General features: G+C 43.5%; 2 protein-coding genes across 4 annotated transcripts in view; one reads left to right on the plus strand and one right to left on the minus strand.

Annotated features, from left to right (window-relative positions):
* Positions 1–88: 88 nt before the first annotated feature.
* ZSWIM7 (zinc finger SWIM-type containing 7) lies at positions 89–14,634 on the minus strand. The gene is made up of 5 exons (XM_049638081.1): positions 14,458–14,634; positions 11,681–11,702; positions 7,393–7,495; positions 3,093–3,197; positions 89–1,806 (listed from the first exon to the last, which is right to left on the minus strand). Exons 1-5 carry the CDS (start codon positions 14,546–14,548, stop codon positions 1,690–1,692), a joined length of 438 nt encoding a protein of 145 aa, XP_049494038.1. The 5' UTR covers positions 14,549–14,634; the 3' UTR covers positions 89–1,689.
* A 76-nt stretch (positions 14,635–14,710) lies between these two features.
* TTC19 (tetratricopeptide repeat domain 19) overlaps positions 14,711–21,576 on the plus strand; it is a 45,421-nt gene continuing 38,555 nt past the window's right edge. For all 3 annotated transcript variants that reach the window (XM_049638077.1, XM_049638076.1, XM_049638075.1), the window contains exons 1-7: positions 14,711–14,990; positions 15,076–15,209; positions 17,152–17,262; positions 17,714–17,752; positions 18,670–18,726; positions 19,046–19,107; positions 21,213–21,307. In XM_049638077.1, the coding sequence (XP_049494034.1) occupies positions 14,807–14,990; positions 15,076–15,209; positions 17,152–17,262; positions 17,714–17,752; positions 18,670–18,726; positions 19,046–19,107; positions 21,213–21,307 (682 nt within the window). In that variant the 5' untranslated portion in view covers positions 14,711–14,806. The remainder of the gene's footprint in view (positions 14,991–15,075; positions 15,210–17,151; positions 17,263–17,713; positions 17,753–18,669; positions 18,727–19,045; positions 19,108–21,212; positions 21,308–21,576) is intronic.

The raw sequence follows: 21,576 nt of genomic DNA on the forward strand, positions 1-21,576 counted from the left end.
TTATAAAAGACTTTTTTTTTTTTTTTTTTAAGAGTCTGCCTCTTTTTTGGTAGAAAATGAAACTATTTTACTGTGAAACACTGTGAACTATTGTAATACAAATATTTTTTAATTTAGAAGCAATGGAAAAACAAAAGTTAGACATACTAAAAATACATACTTATTCCTAGGAAGGTGACCAGGAAAATTAAAAGTTTAATTCTTCAGTCAAGAAACTGCTGTATTTATTTGGGGACATGACACTCGAATAAGTTCTGAAGCAGAATATCAGATAACAATTTTCCTAACATTCTTCTCCGCATACTGCAAAGCCATACCCTAGAGGAAGAAACTGGAGAAATGGGATGGATCCCTCCTCTTCCAGACTGCATCTTCCCCTTCTAGAGTTAGGCAGTGATTTTTAGTTCTCTACCAAGCTGACGTTTGGCCAAGTTGCTGGAGCCCAAGTGCGAAAATTTTAATAAGTAAAATCCTAGAACTGTGTATGTGTATGACATGAAATAAAAATAAAACTTAAAAAACAAGCTCAGGGTGCTGAATCTACCTTCTATTCTTTGTTCTGAAGACTGCTTAAAGGGAGAAGTTTATACCCAGCCCAAGCTTCCCAAGTAGGAAAGTCCTGACAGCTTTTGTGTGCTGCGCCTCCACGGAACCCAAGGCTCTGGCCACCAGAGAACGCTGCACAGCCTGTGAGCCGGTCACACGGCTCTCCAGCACCTGCACCTCGTGTTTCCTGGGCCGTAAAGTCTCTCCCCTCTGTGTGTTCACTGCTGTAATATCTGCACAAGGACGCTGCAGGTGTGCAAGCCCCGCAGAGAGCATGCCTGGCCTTCCAGGCTCCCGTTCTGGCCATGAATGGCTTTCCTTAGGAAGTTCTTCTGGGCTGAGGTGGCCTCATCTTCACTGCCATCTGTCCTTACCCCTCACTCTCTTGGGGTCCAGACGAGTCCCATCTCCCTCCCTTCTAAAACTCTTCTCTTGGAGTCTCTTTTGCGTTTTCTTGTTCAGACTGGAAATCCCTAGTGGTTTCTCTACTTCCTTCAGGGCATGACTTTCAGTCTCTTCCTTCATTTGGCTTCTTATAAAGCTCAGAAACGCACGCAGAACAAAACCAGCCCTTTCCTTGCTTCAGATACACCTTTCTAACAATACAGCTTATGTAAGCTTTTTTGGCAACACCACCGGGAGCTGAAGCTCAGTGAAACTACAACCCCGGAGTCTTTTTATAGTTGCTGCTGCTTAGCCATAGCTCTGCTCTGCTCTTTTGTTGCTGCAGGGTGATTCCCTGGACCCAAAGAAAAGAAGTAACACTTAACTCATCTAAACTTTTTCTTACCAGTTTCATCTACCATTCCAACCTCTTAAAAATTACTAAGTACTTCAGTAACTTCATCTAATTGCAGACAGGGTGTGATAGACATTAGGGTTTGTTTGAGTCTAAAATGCTTGATTCCACCTCAGAAATGTATCCAAGGGCCTCACAGGCGGGTTCTGATTTTCCACAAGAACTGTACAGAACTTCAAACCATACACACATCCTGGGTTGCAACTCACAGTCTCTTGTCCAGGAGGGAAGAGGGACAGTAACAAGAAGTCTCCAGAAGATTATTTCACCTCTCTTCCACGTGAACCACGTGTTTCCTGGTGGGACTTCTATTTTGAAAGATAATGATGCTTAATTTATACCTTTTATGCTTTTTGTTTCTTCTCTGCGAATAATACGTCTGTCAGTTGCTTGTCAGAGACCTTCAGCTGTCGGCAGGTTCCTGTCACCTGGCTAAGATAAACTGCCAAGAGATGCTTGCACTGGAATACAAAACACACTTCTGTTACTCGGCAGGGCCGAGATAACCAAGACCTGTCACTAAATTTAGTAGGAAAGGAGTGGGCACACAGATTAAAGACTTGCTGCCTAAAAACTGCAGATAAAGGTGACACAAATGTATTCTTTTCTGGAAATCAGAGGGGATAAAGGAAGTTTTACTTTGCCTGTTGTTTTGGGAAAGTTTAGGCCCAGCTGGCACATGGTGTATCACCCACAGTGAGAAGCAAGACAGGCCCCTCATTGCAGTCTTTGGCTCTGCCTCTTTCTTCCGGCCTTCAGAAAGCTATTCGCAGCGATGGCGAACGTTCCTTGACTTACTGTGTTGCTCAGTGCTTCCCACAGACTGTCTCACTTAAATCTGTCAGCTACCCCATGAGGACAGGTCTTATCCCCATTCTACCCATGTGCCCAGAGTCTACGCTCCCTTAACCACTGTGCTGTACTACGGGGGAGGGTGGTGAGCAGAACCCTCACAGACAGCAGCCTGTGGGGAAGTGCTGCGCCTTATGTCACAGAACACACAGCTTAGATATTGCAGGGGTCCTAATTTAATCCTGTCATTTTACAGGTGAAACAAACTTAGGGCACATCAGCTGCAAATGCGGCCTTTCAACAATGAGATGCCCAACTTCCCACCGCCATTCCCAAGATGTTTACAAAGTTAACAGTGTAAAAGAAAGGGGAAGAATGGAGTGGATACTATAATTTTCCTTGGGAAGACTGACAAAATAGCTACCTGCTCTTAGGTGGGTAATGCTGTTCTCCTTTGGAACAGGGAGTTGTGTGAGTTGTGTGAGCTTGGTGCTCTGGGCTCCTGTGAAATCGGCAGAAATATCAATGTGCTCTCCTGCCCCGTGGTGAAAATCAAGTATGGCTAAGTGCCAGGCTGTCTTATGGGTGTAGTGGGAAGAAATACCTCGTAGCTGAGTTGGGGATATGCAAAGTCGCCAGCAGTCACTTTAGTTCCTATTTTTGTCGGGCCGTCTAATTTCCCAGTGCCAACTTTCGAGATTACCTTGTTGCCCTCCCCAAAGTTTCACCTGTGACCTTTTAAATAAACAATTGGGAAATGAATGTAGATGTAAAAAATGACAGTGCATTTTGGGAGGGTAAACCCAAAAGAGAGGACTGAAATCCAGGACAGTAAACCGTTTGCTTCAACAGGTAGTAAAAATTCTCACTTTGTACAACTCTTAAACCATGCTAAGGGGGCCAAGAATTTCCCTCCTAATTCGACTGCAGTGGGAAGAGCCTTCCCCATCCTCACCAGCAGGCTGTCACTCTTCCGCAGCACGGAGAAGGCAAACGCAGGACATGAACAGTAATGACAAGAAGCCAAACAAGTGTACGTTTTACCAGAACTTCCAAGTACCTATAAAGAAAAGGACAGATGGGATCAGACTTCAAAAGGTGCGCTGGAAAAGCGCTTCCCTCCCCTGAATTTATCCGCCTGATGACTCAGAGCAGCTCTGCAAACCGTACTGGGAAGGGCTGCGGTAACGTCTTACACAAAAGTGAAAACTCAACTTCCCCATGTACAGGTTCTGTCCTTGAGGACTTCAGACCACGAAACAGGAGTTTCAGGCTAGTTAAACCATCCACATGAGCCATTTTGTTCTTCTGCCTAGTGATTTACAGGGTCCACTCCATGGGCTGCCTAGAAAAGAGGTGGACGGGAAAGGTCCCCTCAGATACACATTATTGTGGTGTTTCTCAGCCTCTGGTATTGCACAACATGTGTGTACATTTCTGAAGCTTCCGACGCACACCTAAACAAAGTGTGGAACAGGTAAAGAGCAAGCAGTGAGGCAGAAATACAGGTCTTCCAGAGAAAGTAGGAAAGGCCTCTTGAAAACCGTTTGAGAGCAAGGAGAATAAATAAAGCAAAGAAGCCTGCAAAAGGGATGACTCAGCTGCTCAGGGTGGAGGTCTCAGAACGAGGCACGCCTGGATCTGCCGATTCACCTAGCAGGATGGAAAGAGGACGCAGATAGGAGGAGGGGTTGGTAAGAGGCCTAGTCCAAGAACAAATCGCCTTGTTGGCAGGCAAGGGACAAAAAGGAGACGTACAGTGAAATTATGATGTGTCTGTGGTGGACAAACTTGTCAGAGAAATCACTTGTTTAAGCCACTCTACCACCAGGGAGCCCAAACCAAAAATGTTAAGGGCTTCACTCCTGGAGTTAATTTCCAAACTGGAAGTGTAAAATCAGTATCCAAGGAAGCAGAAACGTCCTGAAGGTTATTTTACCATGATATGCCACTTAGGAATTTGCCACAGGGCTTTCAAATTAGTTTTAGGCTCCAAGATGGCAATCTGAATGAAAAGGCCAGGATGAAAAAAAAAAAAAAAAAAAAAAGTCAGCACTCCTAAGATTCTTCCTTCTTTCTCCCCAACAAAGAATAAAGCAACAGGTAAGGCTTCAACAGAATAGCAGTGTTCCAAGTGTCATGCTCGTTTGTCAAACTGACAGCAGCTAGAAAGCAGACTGTTCTCCACTTAATCCTGGGGAAAAACCCAATATCCAGCAGTGACATGAACAATTCTTAGGTCTCCAACTACTACCGATGAATAAAACTTTAGATTTCTTCCTTTATCTATCTCCTATGTTTCTTCTCCCTGGATTTAAATTTAAGCAGGCACAAGCCTCTGGAATTCTACACTCACTTGAATGGTTCCTCAGCTCCCTTCTTTTAGTGGGCCCCCAATCCATGAGAATACCCTGGATGATGCTGAATAAATGCCAGGTGACTTAGGGATGGGAAGAAATTCTACAGGGGTTCCCTTGCCTGACGCTTTCAAAGGCTGGCTGAGACTAAAAGTAAAATGTTCAAGCGTCCAAGGCAGTAAACACTGTTGTGATAGCAAATTTTGAATTTGCTTCTTCCTTATCTAGCATCAGATGACTAATAAACCCAATAATAAGGTAAAAATCTGAGTCAGAAATGATTAGAACTGGAAATTGACCTCAGGGATCATCTAATTCAATTGCTTTATCCTTCAATGGAAAAATGACCTCCTCTTACAGGAAGTGCCCCACTTCTCCCACTCATAGTCTGGAATGTTCATCCCCAGAAGGAGACAGATTTTAGAAAAAAGTAACACGTAGGAAATAGGATACTGAGACCCAAGAGCAGACTCGTATGAACTTCACTTGGAGGACGTCTGCTGTGGTTCCATTTGGGTTCTAAGAAGTATGACCCACCTAGATGGGCATCCATTCACAAGTATAGTTTTATTTTATGATTGCTCCAAGCCTTTTAGGAGCCATCATAGTGCTAAATGTATTATTTATTGTTTCCTGTGTTCGGTGCCTCTCTCTGAAAGAAGATTATACATTCCTGCCCTATTAAATACCCCTGGCTATGTGACCTGCTTCAGCCAATAAAATGTGAGTAGCCAAGCAGAAACATTAAAGATTGGCACACACCACATCCTCTTTTCTCTCTGCTGTGAGATCCACAATATTCCAGAGAAGGACTGCCACACCAGCTGGGATCCCTGCGTGACGATGTTTTGGAGCAGAGCTGCAATGAACTCTCAGTGGATATGAGGCATGAACAAGACACAAAACTTTGTTTTCGTGAGCCTCTGAAATTTGTTAACCACAGCATAACTTAGCCTCTCCTGACCGATGCCTCCCCCTCCCTACCTGAACCAAAAAAGTTTACAGAAAAGCGACTCAGGTGACAACAACGTAGTGGTGACTTTGCAGTAATTACCACTGTACCTGGAGGAGGACAGTGCGAGTATCAGGTTGACCTATGGAAAGAGACTAGCAGGATATCAAGATAGTGTCTGACTCAACTTTTATCATGTCAGAGAACCTCTGACTAAAGCCAAATTCTGACTATGTTAGTATACAAGGAAACCATTAAGGTTAAATTGAGGGTGGACGTAAGATTTCTACAGCTTCATTTAATTCAAAGTCCAAGCTGAAGGCCACAGTACTAGGAAGTTAGCATTTTTATGATGAATAAAGCAATGTGATATGGTACAGGCTGGGAATGAGGGAAGTTAAGTAAGCCGTGGCAACCTCGGAAGAAACAACAAGGCAACGATAATGAAAATATCTCAAAATCTTTCAGACTTTAAGTAATGACCAGATCACAGAACTAGAAGACTAGAGGTGCAGGTCAGGTGTAATGCTAACACTGGAACGGAGACAAAAAGTCAAACTAAACGATGTGGGAAAAACTCACAGGCCCTTCTTGTTCCGGGTACTTTAGCTACATAGAAACCCCCAATAAACACACTAGGCAGAGAAATGGAAAAACCTCGTCGGGCACAATATCATTTAATAGCTGTGATCTGTTAAGCCTTCTGTCCTCTAGGTCTGTGACCTAGTCATTACTTAAAATCTGAAAGATTTTGTTTGAGGTATTTTATCTGCTAAGTTCGCCCCGACAAAATTCTAACAGGCAGCCTCTTTTAAGTAAACACGACCCGAAATTTCTAACTGCGGCACTCAACATCAGTCACATCATTTTCCTTAATGAAGAAATGAATGAAGATTTTGCCAGACTGGTTAAGTTATGCTACCATGTGAAACGGCGGGTTAATTCACTAACCAAAGGCACCAAGCAGGCTTTGCTCATTCTCTCACTAAGAATTAACGGACACGGTCTCAGCTCTGAGAAGTTCATCATAAATAAACCAGAATCCAAACACTGAAAAACTCCCGTCTCTTCCTGGTCTTCAGCAAGACCTAGATTACATACTAGAGCTGATGGCTTTTTTACTCCTTCCAAGCCAGACACAAAATGCCAATGTTCTTCATTCACAACCTTCCCTTCCCTCAATCTCACTGCACTTACATGGTATCATATAGCTAAATTGGGGGGCGGAGGAGTGGGAATGGAATGTGGCCCCATTTATATATAAAAAGAGACACTGTAGGGCAGCAGTTACAAGTCCCAGCTGCCAGATGTGACTGTTAATTCACTCTTCTGCATCTCAGTTTCCTGAACGATAAATACCTTGTTGGGTTTTTGGTGGGAAACAGCAACAAGACATGGAAATCTGAGTCTTTCAGAGTCTGTTCGGAGGCTATTACTTTACAAATCTACCTATCTTAAATTGCAGAGGGCAAAACTAAGGTCCAAGTAGACTGCCTCCATCTGGTATACTTAATGAATACTTCCTGACAACAGTTTTGAAAGATCACTTCTGACAGATCAATCTGAGCATATAGAAAGACCTCAAAATATTCTGGCATTTGCTTGTAGGCGACAGATAATGAACAAGATGGAAATATCAACCCAGTTTTTTGAGGAAAAGTGTTTGTTATCAAACCTGGGAAAGAAAAGTCAACTATACTCCCTTAGACTTGAGAAAACCGCCTCTCCACATCATTGCTGGTTCTGTATGCTGCTCCTGGGCAGGGTTAATAGGTCATATTTATCTTATCTTAATTACTAATACTTAATTTTACTAAGCTGGGTCAAATGTTCTTCTATAATCCAGGAAATATTTAAGGCTGGTCATCAGTTTCCATTGAGATTCACGAAAACATTTTGTCCTAAGGGATTTCTTGCTGAGATAATCCCCACCTCTGGATTTCTACCTGGTAAACACGCCTCCCACTGGGCGATGAGATTAAGGTGATGGACTGTCGATCAACAAGGTCCAAGGCCTGAATGGCTGATGGGCCAAAGATGAACTTCAGCCTGAGAAACAGAGAGGCTACAGGTTAGACTGCCTGTCACCTCAGCAACTTCGCCCAAAGGATCACAACTGGCAGTTGCAAACAATTCATTTCATTTTAATTTGAAAAAAAAAAAAAAAGGCAATATAGGAGAAACCCATGTAATTAACCCCCCAGAATGTTACCATGTTTGCAGATAAAACCCTGTTTATACTTCATAGTGCTTCCTGTTCTTATTCCCAACTTCCTTTCATCCCTGAGGCAACTGCATGCATTGGTTGGTTTCCTTCCTGTTAACGTTTTTATATTTTATTATACTTAGTACATTGAATACGTATACTTCGCACACACACGCATATACATACGTATACATATATATACATGTGGTATTGTAAGTTTTTTCATTACTATTTTTTTTAATGTTATTTAAATCCAGGGGTGCCTGGGTGGCTCAGTTGGTTGAGCGTTCGATTTCGGCTCAGGTCATGATCTCACAGTCTGTGGGTTCAAGCCCCGCATTGGGCTCTGCGCTGACAGCTTGGAGCCTGGAGCCTGCTTCACATTCTGTGTCTCCCTCTCTTTCTGTTCCTCCCCTGCTTGCATTCTGTCTCTCTCTCTCAAAAATAAAGATTAAAACAAAAAAAGGGTTTTTTTATTTTTATTTAAATCCAAGTCAGTTAACATATAGTGTAATAATGTTTTCAGGATGTCTTATAAGTTTTAAAACATAAAAGATATATTGTAGGCATTTTTGGCAACCTGTTTTTTTTTTCAATGTGCTTTTAAAAATGATGCATATTATATATATGTATATTCATGTATCTATGTATCTATTCATGTATCTATATCTATTAAGATTTTACTTTATTTTACTTAAAGTTTATTTATTTTGAAAGAAAGAGCATGAGCAGGGTAGGGGCAGAGAGAGAAGGAGAGAGAGAGAGAGAGAGAGAGAGAGAGAGAGAGAGAGAATCCCAAGCAGGCTCCATGCTGTCAGAGCAGAGCCCGATGCGGGGCTCAAGCTCATGAACTGTGAGATCATAACCTGAGCTGAAATCAAGAGTCAAGACGCTTAACCAGCTGAGCCATCTAGGCACCCCAAGGTTTTATTTTTAAGTGATCTCTATACCCAATGTGGGGCTTGAACTCACAACCCCGAGATCAAGAGTTGCACGCTCTAGGGGCGCCTGGGTGGCTCAGTCGGTTAAGCGTCCGACTTCAGCTCAGGTCACGATCTCGCGGTCCGTGAGTTCGAGCCCCGCATCAGGCTCTGGGCTGATGGCTCAGAGCCTGGAGCCTGCTTCCGATTCTGTGTCTCCCTCTCTCTCTGCCCCTCCCCCGTTCATGCTCTGTCTCTCTCTGTCTCAAAAATAAATAAAAAAAAAAAAAAGTTAAAAAAAAAATTAAAAAAAACAAAATAAAAAAAAAAAAAAGAGTTGCACGCTCTACCACCTGAGCCAGCCAGGCACCTCAATATATATTTTTTAATTTAACTTTTGAATAATATACCATTGTATGTACATGCATCTTGTTTTTTAAGTACCCTATTGACAGGCATTCTGATCATTTCTATTTCACATTATAAATAATACTCAATTATCCCTGTATATGTCCCTTAGTTCTTCCTGGTTATATAAGTAGAATTGCTGAGCCTTAGGATGTGTGCATTTTTCAACTTTAATAGGTGTTGCCAATAGTTTTCCACAGTGGAAACAGCGCAGCCCCACTAGCATTGTTTAAGAGTTCTATTTTCCCACATCCTAACCAATACCAGTATTGTCAGAGTTTTTCTTTCTTTTTTTAAAAAAATTTTATTTATCTTTGAGACAGAGTGTGAGTGGGGGAGGGGCAGAGAGAGAGGGAGACACAGAATCTGTGAACCCGCAAACCGTGAGATCATGACCTGAAGTCGGACGCTTAACCAACTGAGCCCCCCAGGTGCCCCCCTTGTCAGTTCTTCATAACCCCTTTGGTGGGTGTTAATTTGTTCTTTTTTGCCTTAGTAGTAAAGGCTAACCATCTGTTAAATGATCTATCAGAAAAAAATTTTGTATGTGAAAAAATTCTTGTGTTAAGTGAGAAAGGCTGGGCACAAAATTGGTTATTTAGAAACTCTCAATCATGCTAAAAATTTTTTTCTTAATAAAATTCACAATTATCTCAAAATAAAACATTTAATTTAAATAAAAAGGCAATAAACCCAACTGTAACAGTGATTATCACTGGGTGGTATGATTGTTGACATTTTTCATGTTTTATTTTCCAATAACATTTTTTTACGGGTAGGAGTTACTTTTATAAACTGGAAAATAAAGTGGCCTTGTTGAACTAAAATGGGAAAGTTAATGTTTTAAAGAACTCATAAGATCTGACACAAAACATAAAGACAGAGCTACTAAGTATTCAAAATTAACATGTTCAACTTCTTAATTTCCCAACAAACCAGTCTCTTTACACAACAAACCATTTGAATGGGAAGAGTTTTAAATTTTTTACATTAAACATATGAAGATTATCTATGGACAAAGAAAAATAAATAAAATTTGGTCATAACTTTATTAATCACAGTTAACTTTAAAAATAAACAAGAATTTTTAAACCTGCTTTTGTAACTTTATTGTGAATACCTCTTCAATGCAGTATTTTTTATATCACTCTTAATAGTTACAAAGAATTCCATTATAAAGATGAATTACTTTACTTTTCCCCAAACTCCATTTTTGGATAATTAGGGCTTATTAAATCTAATGTGAATAACTAGATTGTTTCCAGGTGGTTTTTTGTTTTTGCTTTTGCTACTATAAGCAATACTGGGTGAATATGCTCACTGTAAAATCTTTATGAACATTCATGATTACCTCCTTGGGATACATTCTTTTCAGTGGAATTTGTAAGCCAAAGAATATGTATGTTTTAAAGCTCTTATAACCTGTTGCCAGATTACTTTCCAATTTACACTCCTACCAGCAGGGTATCAATTACCCTTTTCTCCATGCTGTTGCCAACATCTAGGACATTCTTACCAACATCTTTTCTGTGGTAGCCAGTTTTATAGATGGAAAGTTGTGTCATTATTTTAATTTGCATATTTATGATCACTAGTAATATTAACCCTTTTCCCCAAAATTTTTGGCTAATTTACATTTTTATTATTTCCCTATTTTGTTTTAAAAGTAATTTTTTTCTAATACATAATCTCTGTAAAAAATTTAATAGAGAAAAGGTTAAAACCTTTTCTAAACCTAAATTCTATCTCTTTTCTTTCCTCTAAGAAAGCCACTGGTACAGGTTGGTATATATCTTTCTAGACCTTTAAAATATAAGCATACTGGGGTGCCTGGGTGGCTCGGTTGGTTAAGAGCCCGACTCTTGATTTCAGCTCAGATCATGATCTCATGGTTGTGAGACTGAACCCTGCATCAGGCTCTGCATTAGGCATGGAGCCTGCTTTAGATTCTCTCTCTCTCCCTCTCCCTGTGCACCCCCCCCACTCTCTCTCATTCTCTCTAAATAAATAAATGTGTACATATGCGTATACAATTAAATGTCACTTATTCCTAGGTAGCTTTCACCTTTTTGTTGCTATTGAAAATAGTTATATTTTTGAACTTTGTACGTGAAGGAAAACAATTTTTAATTTCTGTAATACAAAAACTTTATTCTCTTGGTTTTTAAAAAGTTGTATCATCTACAAATAATGATAGCTGTCTTTTCTTACAAATAGGTATGCCTCTAATTTCTTTTTCAGGTGTTAGGCTAACAGCTACAACTTCTAGAACAATGTTAAACAAAAATGACAAATAAGACAACACAAGAATGCCCTGTACTGTCAAATGTGGTATTGGCTATTGGACAGATTTTTAACAATCCTGTCAAGAAAACATTGTTCTCAATTTAGTAAGGGTATTTTTAAAAATCAATAGTTGATGTTGAAAGGATCTGACTTTTAAAACACATTAATGGGGGTGCCTGGGTGGCTTAGTCGGTTGAGTATCCGACTCTTGATTTGGCTCAGGTCATGATCTCAATTTGTGAGATCAAGCCCTGCGTTGGACTCTGGGCTGACAGTGCAGAGCCTGCTAGGGATTCTCTCTCTCCCTCTCTCTGCTCCTCCCCTGCTCATGCACACATTCTTTCTGTCAAATTAAATAAACTTAAAAAAAAAATGGTTTTTTAAAAAAAAAATTACAACAGGATACATACTTACAATGATAAATGCTCATCAGGAACTGTAAAACAAGAATGGAAAGAGAGTTAATCATGTTAAACCAGTGACCCCACAGGGGCAAAAACCTTTAAAAGACTGTAACCAAAAAGGTTTTTGTGTAAGATGGTGATTAAGTCTATGCATCTAATTTTACTTCTTCCAAACACCCCAATAAACAATAACACAAGGATTTTTTTTTTTTTTTTTAAACATAAACTCCCAGGGATGAAAGGACAGGGAGAGACAACTGCTAAGATACACTGGAAAATAATTCACAAGACCTGAGGAAACTGAATCCTAAGCTAGCAATGGAGAAAACCAAACAATAACGTACCCTCTTCCCCCCTAAAATCCTCAGAAATTAGTAGCACTGGGTAGTTTTACAGGTAGGGATGAAGCGGGGGGGGGGGGGGGGCTAAAGTAATAAAGACTCTCTTAAAGTAAATTTTAGGGGCTCCTAGGTGGCTCAGTCAAGTGTCCAACTCTGATTTCAGCTCAGGTTATGATTTCACAGTTCAGGAGTTCGAGCTCTGTGCTGACAGCTCAGCGCCTGGAGCCTGCTTCGGATTCTATGTCTCCTCTCTCTGCCCCTCCCCCACGTGTGCTCTGTCTCTCTCTGTCTCTCTCAAAAATAAATAAACATTAAAAAAAAGAAAAAAAAAACTTTTCAGACATGTAAGGGTTCAAAAAGTACACCTCATGTGTTCTTCTTCATGAAGCTACTAGTGTATGTGCTCTATAAAATAAGATAGTAAACCCAGAAAAAGAACATTGTAGATACACTACACACACAGCTCAACATAGGTAAGAGAATTCCTAGGATAAAAATGGTGAAGGAAGATCTCAGGAGATATCCAGGAGAGCAGTCAGCTCATGTTCGATCAACTCTAAGCTCTAGGAGAGATTTCTATAGGAAAATGAAATTGATAGAACATCTCACTTATCTGAACATCTTGAGCAGACATTTAGAACACTGGTAAAGAGTTTGAGGTTGAACTGGGGATAAATACATAGAAAATTAAAGAAACAAACACAACCACAACAGCTGTAATTCCAAGGAAAACAAAAAGTTACACAGGAAAGGACAAATAATTGCTTCCTACTGGCCCAAATGTGATACATATCACATCATCATACAAGTGTAAACTCAAATCTTGATCCAAAAAAATTATCATTGAAGGATACAGATCGGGAAGAGTGTATTAGTATCTGGGACAAATATTTTGAAATAGCAGAAAAAGGTTCTGCTGGAAATAAACATGAATCAATGGCAGTGGGTCCTCGGTCTCAGCCATGAGCATCAGGGGCACCTATTGGGCCTTCTCCAAGAGTGTCACTGTGTATAGATTAACCCATTCAGACAGACCCGCTTTTTGCAACCACTGTTTGAGCTAACAGATTGGTTTTTCTCCCCATTCTTTTGGGGATTTGAACATGTTTGAATACCTGGCTGGCCTAACCTTTTAAGGGAATATACTATGTTTGTGTTAGCACAGCTTACTTTTCTCAACCCTTTAAAAGCAGGAACTCAAGACAAACCCTTTCGGAGTCCAATCCTTTTTTTTTTTTTTTTTTTTTTTTAAAGTTTATTTAATTTGAGGCGGGAGGGGCAGACAGGAGAGACAATCCCAAGCAGGCTCCACACTGTCAACGCAGAGCCTGACTCTGGGCTTGATCTCACAAAACCAAGAAATCAACCCTAGCTAAAATCAAGAATCCCATGCTTCACCAAATGAGCCACACAAGCGCCCCAAAAGTGCAGTCCTTTTAAAACAAAAGCCACCCGGGGCGCCTGGGTGGCGCAGTCGGTTGAGCGTCCGACTTCAGCTCAGGTCACGATCTCGCGGTCTGTGAGTTCGAGCCCCGCGTCGGGCTCTGGGCTGATGGCTCAGAGCCCGGACCCTGCTTCCGATTCTGTGTCTCCCTCTCTCTCTGCCCCTCCCCCATTCATGCTCTGTCTCTCTCTATCTCAAAAAATAAATAAACGTTAAAAAAAAATTTTTTTTTAAATAAAAAAAATAAAACAAAAGCCACCCAAGTGAATAAGCAGTGGCAGTTTTGAGTCCTGAACTACTATTAAGTGACTCTTTTTACACTGGTTAAGTAATTCTAATTTGTCAATGCATTTTCATTAGAATTACCGTCTTAATACTACTATGCTGAGAACACATCTTGAGATCACCTCGGTGATTTGGTAAGCATAGTCACAGAGCATCCTCTGCTGGTCAGAGAAATAAAAGGTGCTTTCACAAGATCCCGATTAATTCCAGTTACTGCGTATGCATTTGGGTTTTGTGGCTCTAAAATATTTGGTGCACGCAGGGTACAAGAGGATTAACTTTAAAATTAATTTAAGATTTTAGGGGCGGGGATACCACAGGCAAGTTGAGTAATTCAGAACCCCACCTTTCCGAACGTCCCTGCAGACTCCCGTGCCCTCCGCTGTCCCAGCCCGATGCCCCTTGTGAAGGGTTTCGGGACAGCGCTCAGCACTTCTGTTCCTACAGCCCCCCTGGCCTGCAGGGAACCACTGCGCTGCTCCCTGAACAAATTTAGATCTTCTTTTCCTTCCTTTCTTTTCTATTTATCTTTTACGAACTGGGGCTTGGTAATAGAACCAGACGGAATAAAGAACCCAGAGACCAGGGCATGGAGCGCGGGGGCGGGGCCCCAACCCGGCGCCCCGCAGGCCCAGGGAACTCCGCCTCTCGCCTCCCCGCCCCGTCGTGCCAGGTCCACCGCCCGCAACGCAGCTACGCACGCCCTCCGGCCCGTACTTCGCGCGTTCTCCTGCACCGCCGCGGCCATCTCAGTCAGGAGTTCCTCCACGACAGCGGGCAACGTGAGTCCAGCCAAGGCGGCGGCCATGGCGTCATAAACTGTGGCTTCCTAGGAGAGCCCAGAAGGCGCGACGCTCCGTCAGGGAAGCGTCCGGGGAAGATTCCCGCTGCCGGCCGGGGGCGGGGCGAGGCGCAGTGACGTCGGCGTGCGTCACGCGCATGCGGGCGGCCACGACGACGCCTCCTCCTGCCTCACGGTCGGGCCAATCCGACGGGCGCTCGGCACTGGGGGCGGGACGGCCTGGGTCCGGCTTGGCCTGCAGTGCGCCGAGGACGCCGCGCGAGCATGTACCGGCTGCTGAGCCCGAGTCTGGGCCGAGGCCTCCTGCGGGCCGCGGGGCGGCGGTGCCGGGACTGCTCGGCGCGCCTGCTCCTGGGGCCGGCAGGAGGCCGCGCGCCTGAGGTGGGGGTGCCGGCATCCCGAGTCCCGCCGCGCGGCCGGGGCCCGGGCCTGCTGCCGCTGCTGGCAGGTGAGGGGCGCGGGCCGGGCGGGGCCGGCCGGGCGGGGACCGGGGCGCAGGCCGGGCCCGGTGACCTCAGAGCCCCTTCCTGCAGCGCTCGCCTGGTTCTCGAGGCCCGCTGCGGCAGAGGAGGAGGAGGAGGAGCGGCAGGGAGCGGGCGGGGCCGCCGCCGAGGGCGCGGTGGACGAGACCGAGGCCGAGATCATTCAGCTGCTGAAGCGAGCCAAGGTGAGGCGGCCTTTGTGAACGAGGCCTGTTGTTGGCTTTGTGGGTGCGCGGTGCGCGTTCCGACTCCCGCAGGCCGGATGGAGGCTCCGAGGGTAGAATTGCCCGGAATTCGATGGGTCATGGCTGGGAGTGGGGGGCGGGGTTGGCGTCCGTCCAGGCTTGTCAGACCGCTGCAGTCTCCGGTGCAGATGGAGATGGCACCAGAGGCATCGCGCTTTTATCCAAGCAAAATTGGCGGAAATGTTTTTGTAGTTGTTTTTTTGTTTGTTTGTTTGTTTGTTTGTTTTATCAGGGAGCCAGCCAGGCCGAAAGGACTGGCATAGAGAATTGCGCACGTATGTAGCGTCCTGAAAACGCACCTCAGTGTTCGGTGCGCACGGTTTGGTCCCGATCTTTCTCATGTCTTCCGTTTCTCCACATTCCTTCCTGTTTTCTCCTCAGGTTAGCTCCTCTCCACCATTGGGCTCCCTACCGCCTCGAGGCTCACGACGTCTGAATTTGTATTCGTGTACCGCAGTGTGCTACCGACATCCCGTCTCCACTTTGAAGGCTCACCTACCTCTCAGACTTAACGTGCCCGGAGCTAGACTCTTGATCCTAGTGGCCTCCCTTGCACAGTCCTTCACCGTCTTCTCTTTGCTCACACCTACCCCGTTTTTCAGCCTGGAAACCTCGTCATTGTTAAAACTCACAGTACCTTACCACCGCCCCTTGGTACACTTACAGCCCAGCTGCAAATCCTGTTGCCCCCGAAATCTAAAATATTTCTGAAATCTGTCCCTTTTCTCTGTCTCCTCTGGTATCACGCTGGCCTCATTGCCACAGTCTGCCGTCCGGTAGTTTTGCCCGCCCTGTTGCCCGCCTCTCCCTTGCAGTCTGCTCTCCATGCAGCAGTCAGAATACCTTGTTTAAAAAATGTAAATTGGGTCATATTACCTCTTTTGAGTGACTTCCCACTGCATTCGTGATAAAATCCAAGCTCCTTACCATGGCCTGCAAGACCTTGCATGACCTATGCCACCCTGCCTTCCCACCAATTTGGCAATAATCCCCTGGCTCATCCTTTTCCCTTCACGTCTGTTTCCTTTCGTTTCTTTTTTTTTTTTTTTTAATTTTTTTTTTTCAACGTTTTTTATTTATTTTTGGGACAGAGAGAGACAGAGCATGAACGGGGGAGGGGCAGAGAGAGAGGGAGACACAGAATCGGAAACAGGCTCCAGGCTCCGAGCCATCAGCCCGGAGCCTGACGCGGGGCTCGAACTCACGGACCGCGAGATCGTGACCTGGCTGAAGTCGGACGCTTAACTGACTGCGCCACCCAGGCGCCCCTCCTTTCGTTTCTTGAATGGTTCTTGAAGACCATTCTCTTCAGCCTCTAGTGCCTTTGTTCATCCCCTGCTCTGTGGGTCATTTTCCCCCATAACTCTTCCCCATGATTCCTGGTTGACTCTTTCCTTCCTGCCTCAGTTTAACTGTCGCTTCCTTGGAAGGCTTCTCTGGCTCTCATTTAGAGGAGACCGCTTACTGTTCCTTCCCTTTACTTTTCTTCGTAGTTTTTATCATTAGTTGTAATTAAGCTTATTGGTTCCACAAGTGGCTTCCAGCCTGTAGGAAGAGAAGAAAAAGATGTAGGGCCAGCAGCTTCCTTACAAAATATGATGACATTCCTTATAAAATTGCTCACATTCCTGCTGTCTGCATCTGTTGGCCAAATCTTTGTCGTGTGGCTGCACATAGCTGCAAGAGAAGCTGACCGCTCTGTCACCATCGTAGATATACATCCTGGTGCGTAGCTGGAGTTCAATAAATATTTGGCGAATTGAATGACTAGCTTTCTCCTGTGTGTTGGGACGTATAGCCATATCCACTTCTGTCTGGTAGTGCGTACATCTGCCTTCTTTACCTTTCATTTTCTGTTATTTTCTTTGTTTTCTCTTTTCAGTTGAGCATCATGAAAGATGAGCCAGAAGAGGCTGAGCTAATTTTACATGACGCTCTTCGTCTTGCCTATCAGAGCGATAACAGGAAGGCCATCACTTACACTTATGATTTGGTAACTCTTCTAACCGGTCTGAGCCACTGACGACGAAGGGCGGATCCAAGAGAAGGGTTGCTAGCTGTCCTGATTTACACTCCTGCCCTTCAGGATGTTGTAAAGCTCTTTGGTTTTTGTTTGTACTAAGTTTTCTTTCGGTTTCAAATGTTATTACCCTTGGGGTGTCACTTATACGAAGTCTAAATCCTAGACCGAAGATTAAATATTAGTATTTGTTTCTTCATTGATGAATGGATCTAGATTTAGTTTGTCATCAACAAAGATTGGGCAGCTATTTGCACTCACACTATTGCTATACTTTGATGTTAGCGGATTAGTGACAAACCTTTCTCTTTGAACTGTTTTTTAATTTAGAATGTGAAAGCAAAAGGGAGTCATTAGCTGAAAGGTTTTGAAATAAGTAGAACACAGTGCTCTAAACTGAAAACAATTTGTAATTTGCTTTCAGATGGCCAACTTGGCATTTATACGGGGTCAACTTGAAAATGTAAGTAAGTAAATCACTTTGTAATATTTTGAATTTGTGAAGGACTAGCTTCAAGGGACCTCTGTTAGTAAGGGTGCAGGTGAAGTTGCTATAGCAAATAGGCCCCAAAATGGAGTGACTCAAACAAGAAGGTGTATTTCTTTTTAAAGCATTGTTCCATAGGTAGCTACACTAAAGAAGGGTGGGTACCTCTTCTCCATGAAGTGATCCACAAGCCTGGGTTCTTATTTGTTTATTTATTTTGAAAGAGAGCATGCACATAAGCAGGGGAGGGACAGAGAGAATCTGCCCTGTCAGTGCCGAGCCTGGCACGGCGCTTGAACGCATCAACAGTGAGACCATGACCTGAGCCAAAATCAAGAATCAGGTGCTCAACCAGCTGAGCCACCCAGTTGCCCCTGGGTTCCTTCTAAGATGTGTTCTCATCTGCATAGGTGAGCTGGCTCACCTCCAGCTGCCAGGAAGAAAGAAGAGGGAAGCGGCAGGCAGCTTCCTTATAAAATAGAATTTAGAAACTGTTTCTATTCCTTCTACCTGCATCTCTTGGCCAAAACTTCATCATATGACTGCACCTAGGCACAAAGGAGGCTGACCTGTTAAAACAGAGAAGATTCTATAACTAAAAAAGTGGGGGAGTGAATAATTAGGGGACAGGTTGCAGTCTCTGCCACAGGAGGTTTGGACGAAAGGTTAATTTCTGTAGTTTGTTTCTGCTCATCACAGAATAGTTTTTAAGGTGCCCAGAGGATGTGGGGTCTTGGTATTCTTGTCTGTTTTCCCATCACAAGGATATTTTTCTGTGTGTGCGTGTGTGTTGTGTTTTACAAGGGGTGACACATCAGACTAGTACTTAGAATCCAGTGTCATATAGATAGTGGGGCCCAAGTAAAAGAAAAATCTTTTCCTTATGCTTTTAGGCGGAAAAACTTTTTAAAGCAACCATGAGTTACCTGCTTGGAGGGGGCATGCAACAGGTAAGAACATTGCCTGGGATTGGGCCCCAGCTGAAGCAGATTTCAAAATAGTTTTGCTTCCTGGAAACTCCACCCAGCCACCAACATGTGCTTTGGTGAAAAAAAAAGGTGGATTATTTTTCTCCCCCTTGGACCTGTATAGAAACTACCAGTCTTTCACTCATGCAGAAACATGGTTGCTGAGGAATTCTGTTGCCTAATTCCTCCAAAAGGATAAAAGCTATGGTTTTCAGGCCAAAGGCAGTCTAGACGTTGATCAGAAATAATCCATGAGGAAATTTAACTTGTGAATTTTCTTCATTTTTCTTTCTCCCAACAGGAAGACAATGCGATAATTGAAATCTCTCTGAAGTTGGCCAGTATCTATGCTGCTCAAAATAGGTAAGTATAGTCAGAATCTAGGTGTGGCAGCCACCAGGGAGTTGGGCTGTAGGCAGATAACTTTAACCCCAGGATGTTATATAATTTTCATTTACCTTCCAGTCATTTGGGTCTCAAAAACACTGGGTGTTACACTCAAAGCATTCCCTCCCTCATCTTTGAAATCTTCAGTCTTTTCCAAGTTTTGCCCTGCTGTCTCCAGTAGCCTCTTGAGTGGGACATATAGCCCTCACGCCTCTGGCTGCACTGTGACAAAGCTAATCGAGCGTTCTGTTCTTGCCTGAACTGGGAAGGGAAGTTACCATTAGAACTTTAGTTTAGCTCTTTCTAGAAGAGGAGGGAGTAATGTAAAAGCTTTTGGGGATAATATACTTGGAAGAAACCATTTTTGGATGGAAGTATCAACAAACCAGGAAATTAGACATAGTTGAATGATAAGGGGGTTGGCATGGGAGTGTCTCCGTGGCTAGTCCAGGAGACAGTGTTTTTAAAGCATGTAAAGGTGATCAGGTAGCTGGGTTTTAAGAAGGGGAAAGATCTAGGAGTGGAGAAGTGGCCTCTGGATAAGTAGGATAGGAAATCAGTGCTCATTTAAGAAGTACTATGTGAGTTCTAAATCTTTATAAAGGAGAATCTTCATGCTTCACAGGAAAAGCTTTGGAAAATAATGTGGATGTGTGCCAGAGGTCTCAGGAACACTGATGAGTGAGGCCTGGTGCCTTTCATCCTGTCTAGGCGGAGTTCAAAGGAGAAATACCTAAGATGTAAGCAGAGAACTCCTCTAGAGAGTTAGATCTTTTAGAGTATATTTAAGGGAAGATCTAAGACTAGCTTTTCCTTGGGTTTTTAGCTGCTACAGTAGTTGGGTACCAGAAGTTTGGAATGACCTCACACCTAATGCTGTAACGAGTGCTTATTGAGGCCAGGGGCTCTGGCACAGGTCCCTGCTGCCCTGGTCACCAGCTCCTTCATTCTCAGCAGAACCTGCATTTGGTTGGACACTAGATAGGCTAGAGCCTCTGAAGGCCTTTAACTTCAAGTCTTTGGAGGAGCTTTGAGGTTGGCCTGTGCTGGGGAACATTGCACCTGGGATCTGTCTCTTTTGGAGGAGTAACAAACAGGCCTGGATGTCGATGGGGTATGAACTTCTAGGATAAAAGAAGCCCAAAGCCAATCCCAGTGGAGAGTAAGATGAACTCCTGCCCTCATACAGGCACAAGTGTATTAGTAGCCCCTGGTAATTAGCCTGTGAGTTCCTCTATACCCTTCTCAAAAGTATTTTTTCATTTAGTTTGATTAAGAGAAGTATGAGGCAGAAGATACATAACTAGACTTGGGGCTTAGGAATGCTGATAATAGTAGGGGGATTGTTAATAGGCATTTTACTCTGACTAGAAACATCTAGTGGGCAGCCTCCCCCTGCTCCATGTCCTGGCTGGATAGGGTCCCTCCTGCCAAGGTTTGGGTCTGGAGAAACTTCTGTTCTGAGAACAGAATACAACGTGGGGTCATCTGTTATCCCCTGGCAAAGCACTAGAGGAGAAGGGGCAATCTTTGTAGTGCTGCTTCGCCATAGCAGAAGGGCAAAAACCGGGAGTGAGCTTCTGGAAGGAGAAGGAATTTCTGTTGTGTTTGTACATCTCTTTATAGAAACCAGCAGTTGACAGTTAGTTGTCTTTAGGTCAGTCTGCCTGACGTTTGGGTGTCCTCTCCAAATGATTCAGGGTCCAGGATTAGAGAAGGCTTAATGCCTCCTAGTGCCATAATTAGGAATTCCATTTACATAAAAGAAGCTTTCATTGAAGACGTACAGGTTGGAAAGCTAATAAAGTTAATAAACCTCTCCAGAAGTTGCATAAGATCAGTAGTTAGAACCCTTGGTGCAGGGGGCCTTAGCCTCTGTTCATAATAGTATTACTTTGAGCGGGTGTAAGACTCCATTTCCCAAATGGAGAAACTGAGTCACTTGAAACTATTAGTGGGAGATGATGCTTCCCATCTTACACTTCCTTTACTAACAATATTCAAACCCAAGCTGGGAAAATGAGAATAAAAGAGGAGTTTGTGAAAAGGTGAACAGCCGATTGCTGATCTTTGCTTTACAGACAGGAATTTGCTCTTGCTGGCTATGAATTCTGCATTTCAACCCTAGAGGAAAAAATTGAAAGAGAAAAGGAATTAGCAGAAGACATTTTGTCAGGTAGGGAGACCTGACTGTTTTCTGGACATTGCCTTTTTTGCCACAGAGCTTCATTGTTATATTGTGATAAAGGGAAAGGTATCTGAATTGGGGGAGGGCAAGTTATCCATTTGGGGAATTGAGTGGCAATTTTTAAGATCTCAGCAGAGGGTTTGGGATAAGATGTCTTGTTTAAATAACTTGACCTTGTTTGTTTGTTTGTTTGTTTGTTTAACCCTTCAGTGGTTCATTTATTTGTTGACTTTTATATATGACCTCTGGAAAATTGG

This window comes from Panthera uncia, chromosome E1, assembly GCF_023721935.1.
Source record: "Panthera uncia isolate 11264 chromosome E1, Puncia_PCG_1.0, whole genome shotgun sequence".
In the NCBI taxonomy this organism is placed as follows: Eukaryota; Metazoa; Chordata; class Mammalia; order Carnivora; family Felidae; genus Panthera; species Panthera uncia.

Excerpts from the sequence above, each read along its gene's own strand:
- ZSWIM7 (XM_049638081.1), bottom strand. The coding sequence starts at position 14,548 with ATGGCCGCCGCCTTGGCTGGACTCACGTTGCCCGCTGTCGTGGAGGAA. Across the intron at positions 3,198-7,392 it reads GTGGGAGGCGTGTTTACCAG|GTACTTGGAAGTTCTGGTAA; the intron begins GTAGAAATCCAG and ends TTTTCTTTATAG. Across the intron at positions 1,807-3,092 it reads GGAAGAGTGACAGCCTGCTG|TGCAAGCATCTCTTGGCAGT; the intron begins GTGAGGATGGGG and ends TTTGTATTCCAG.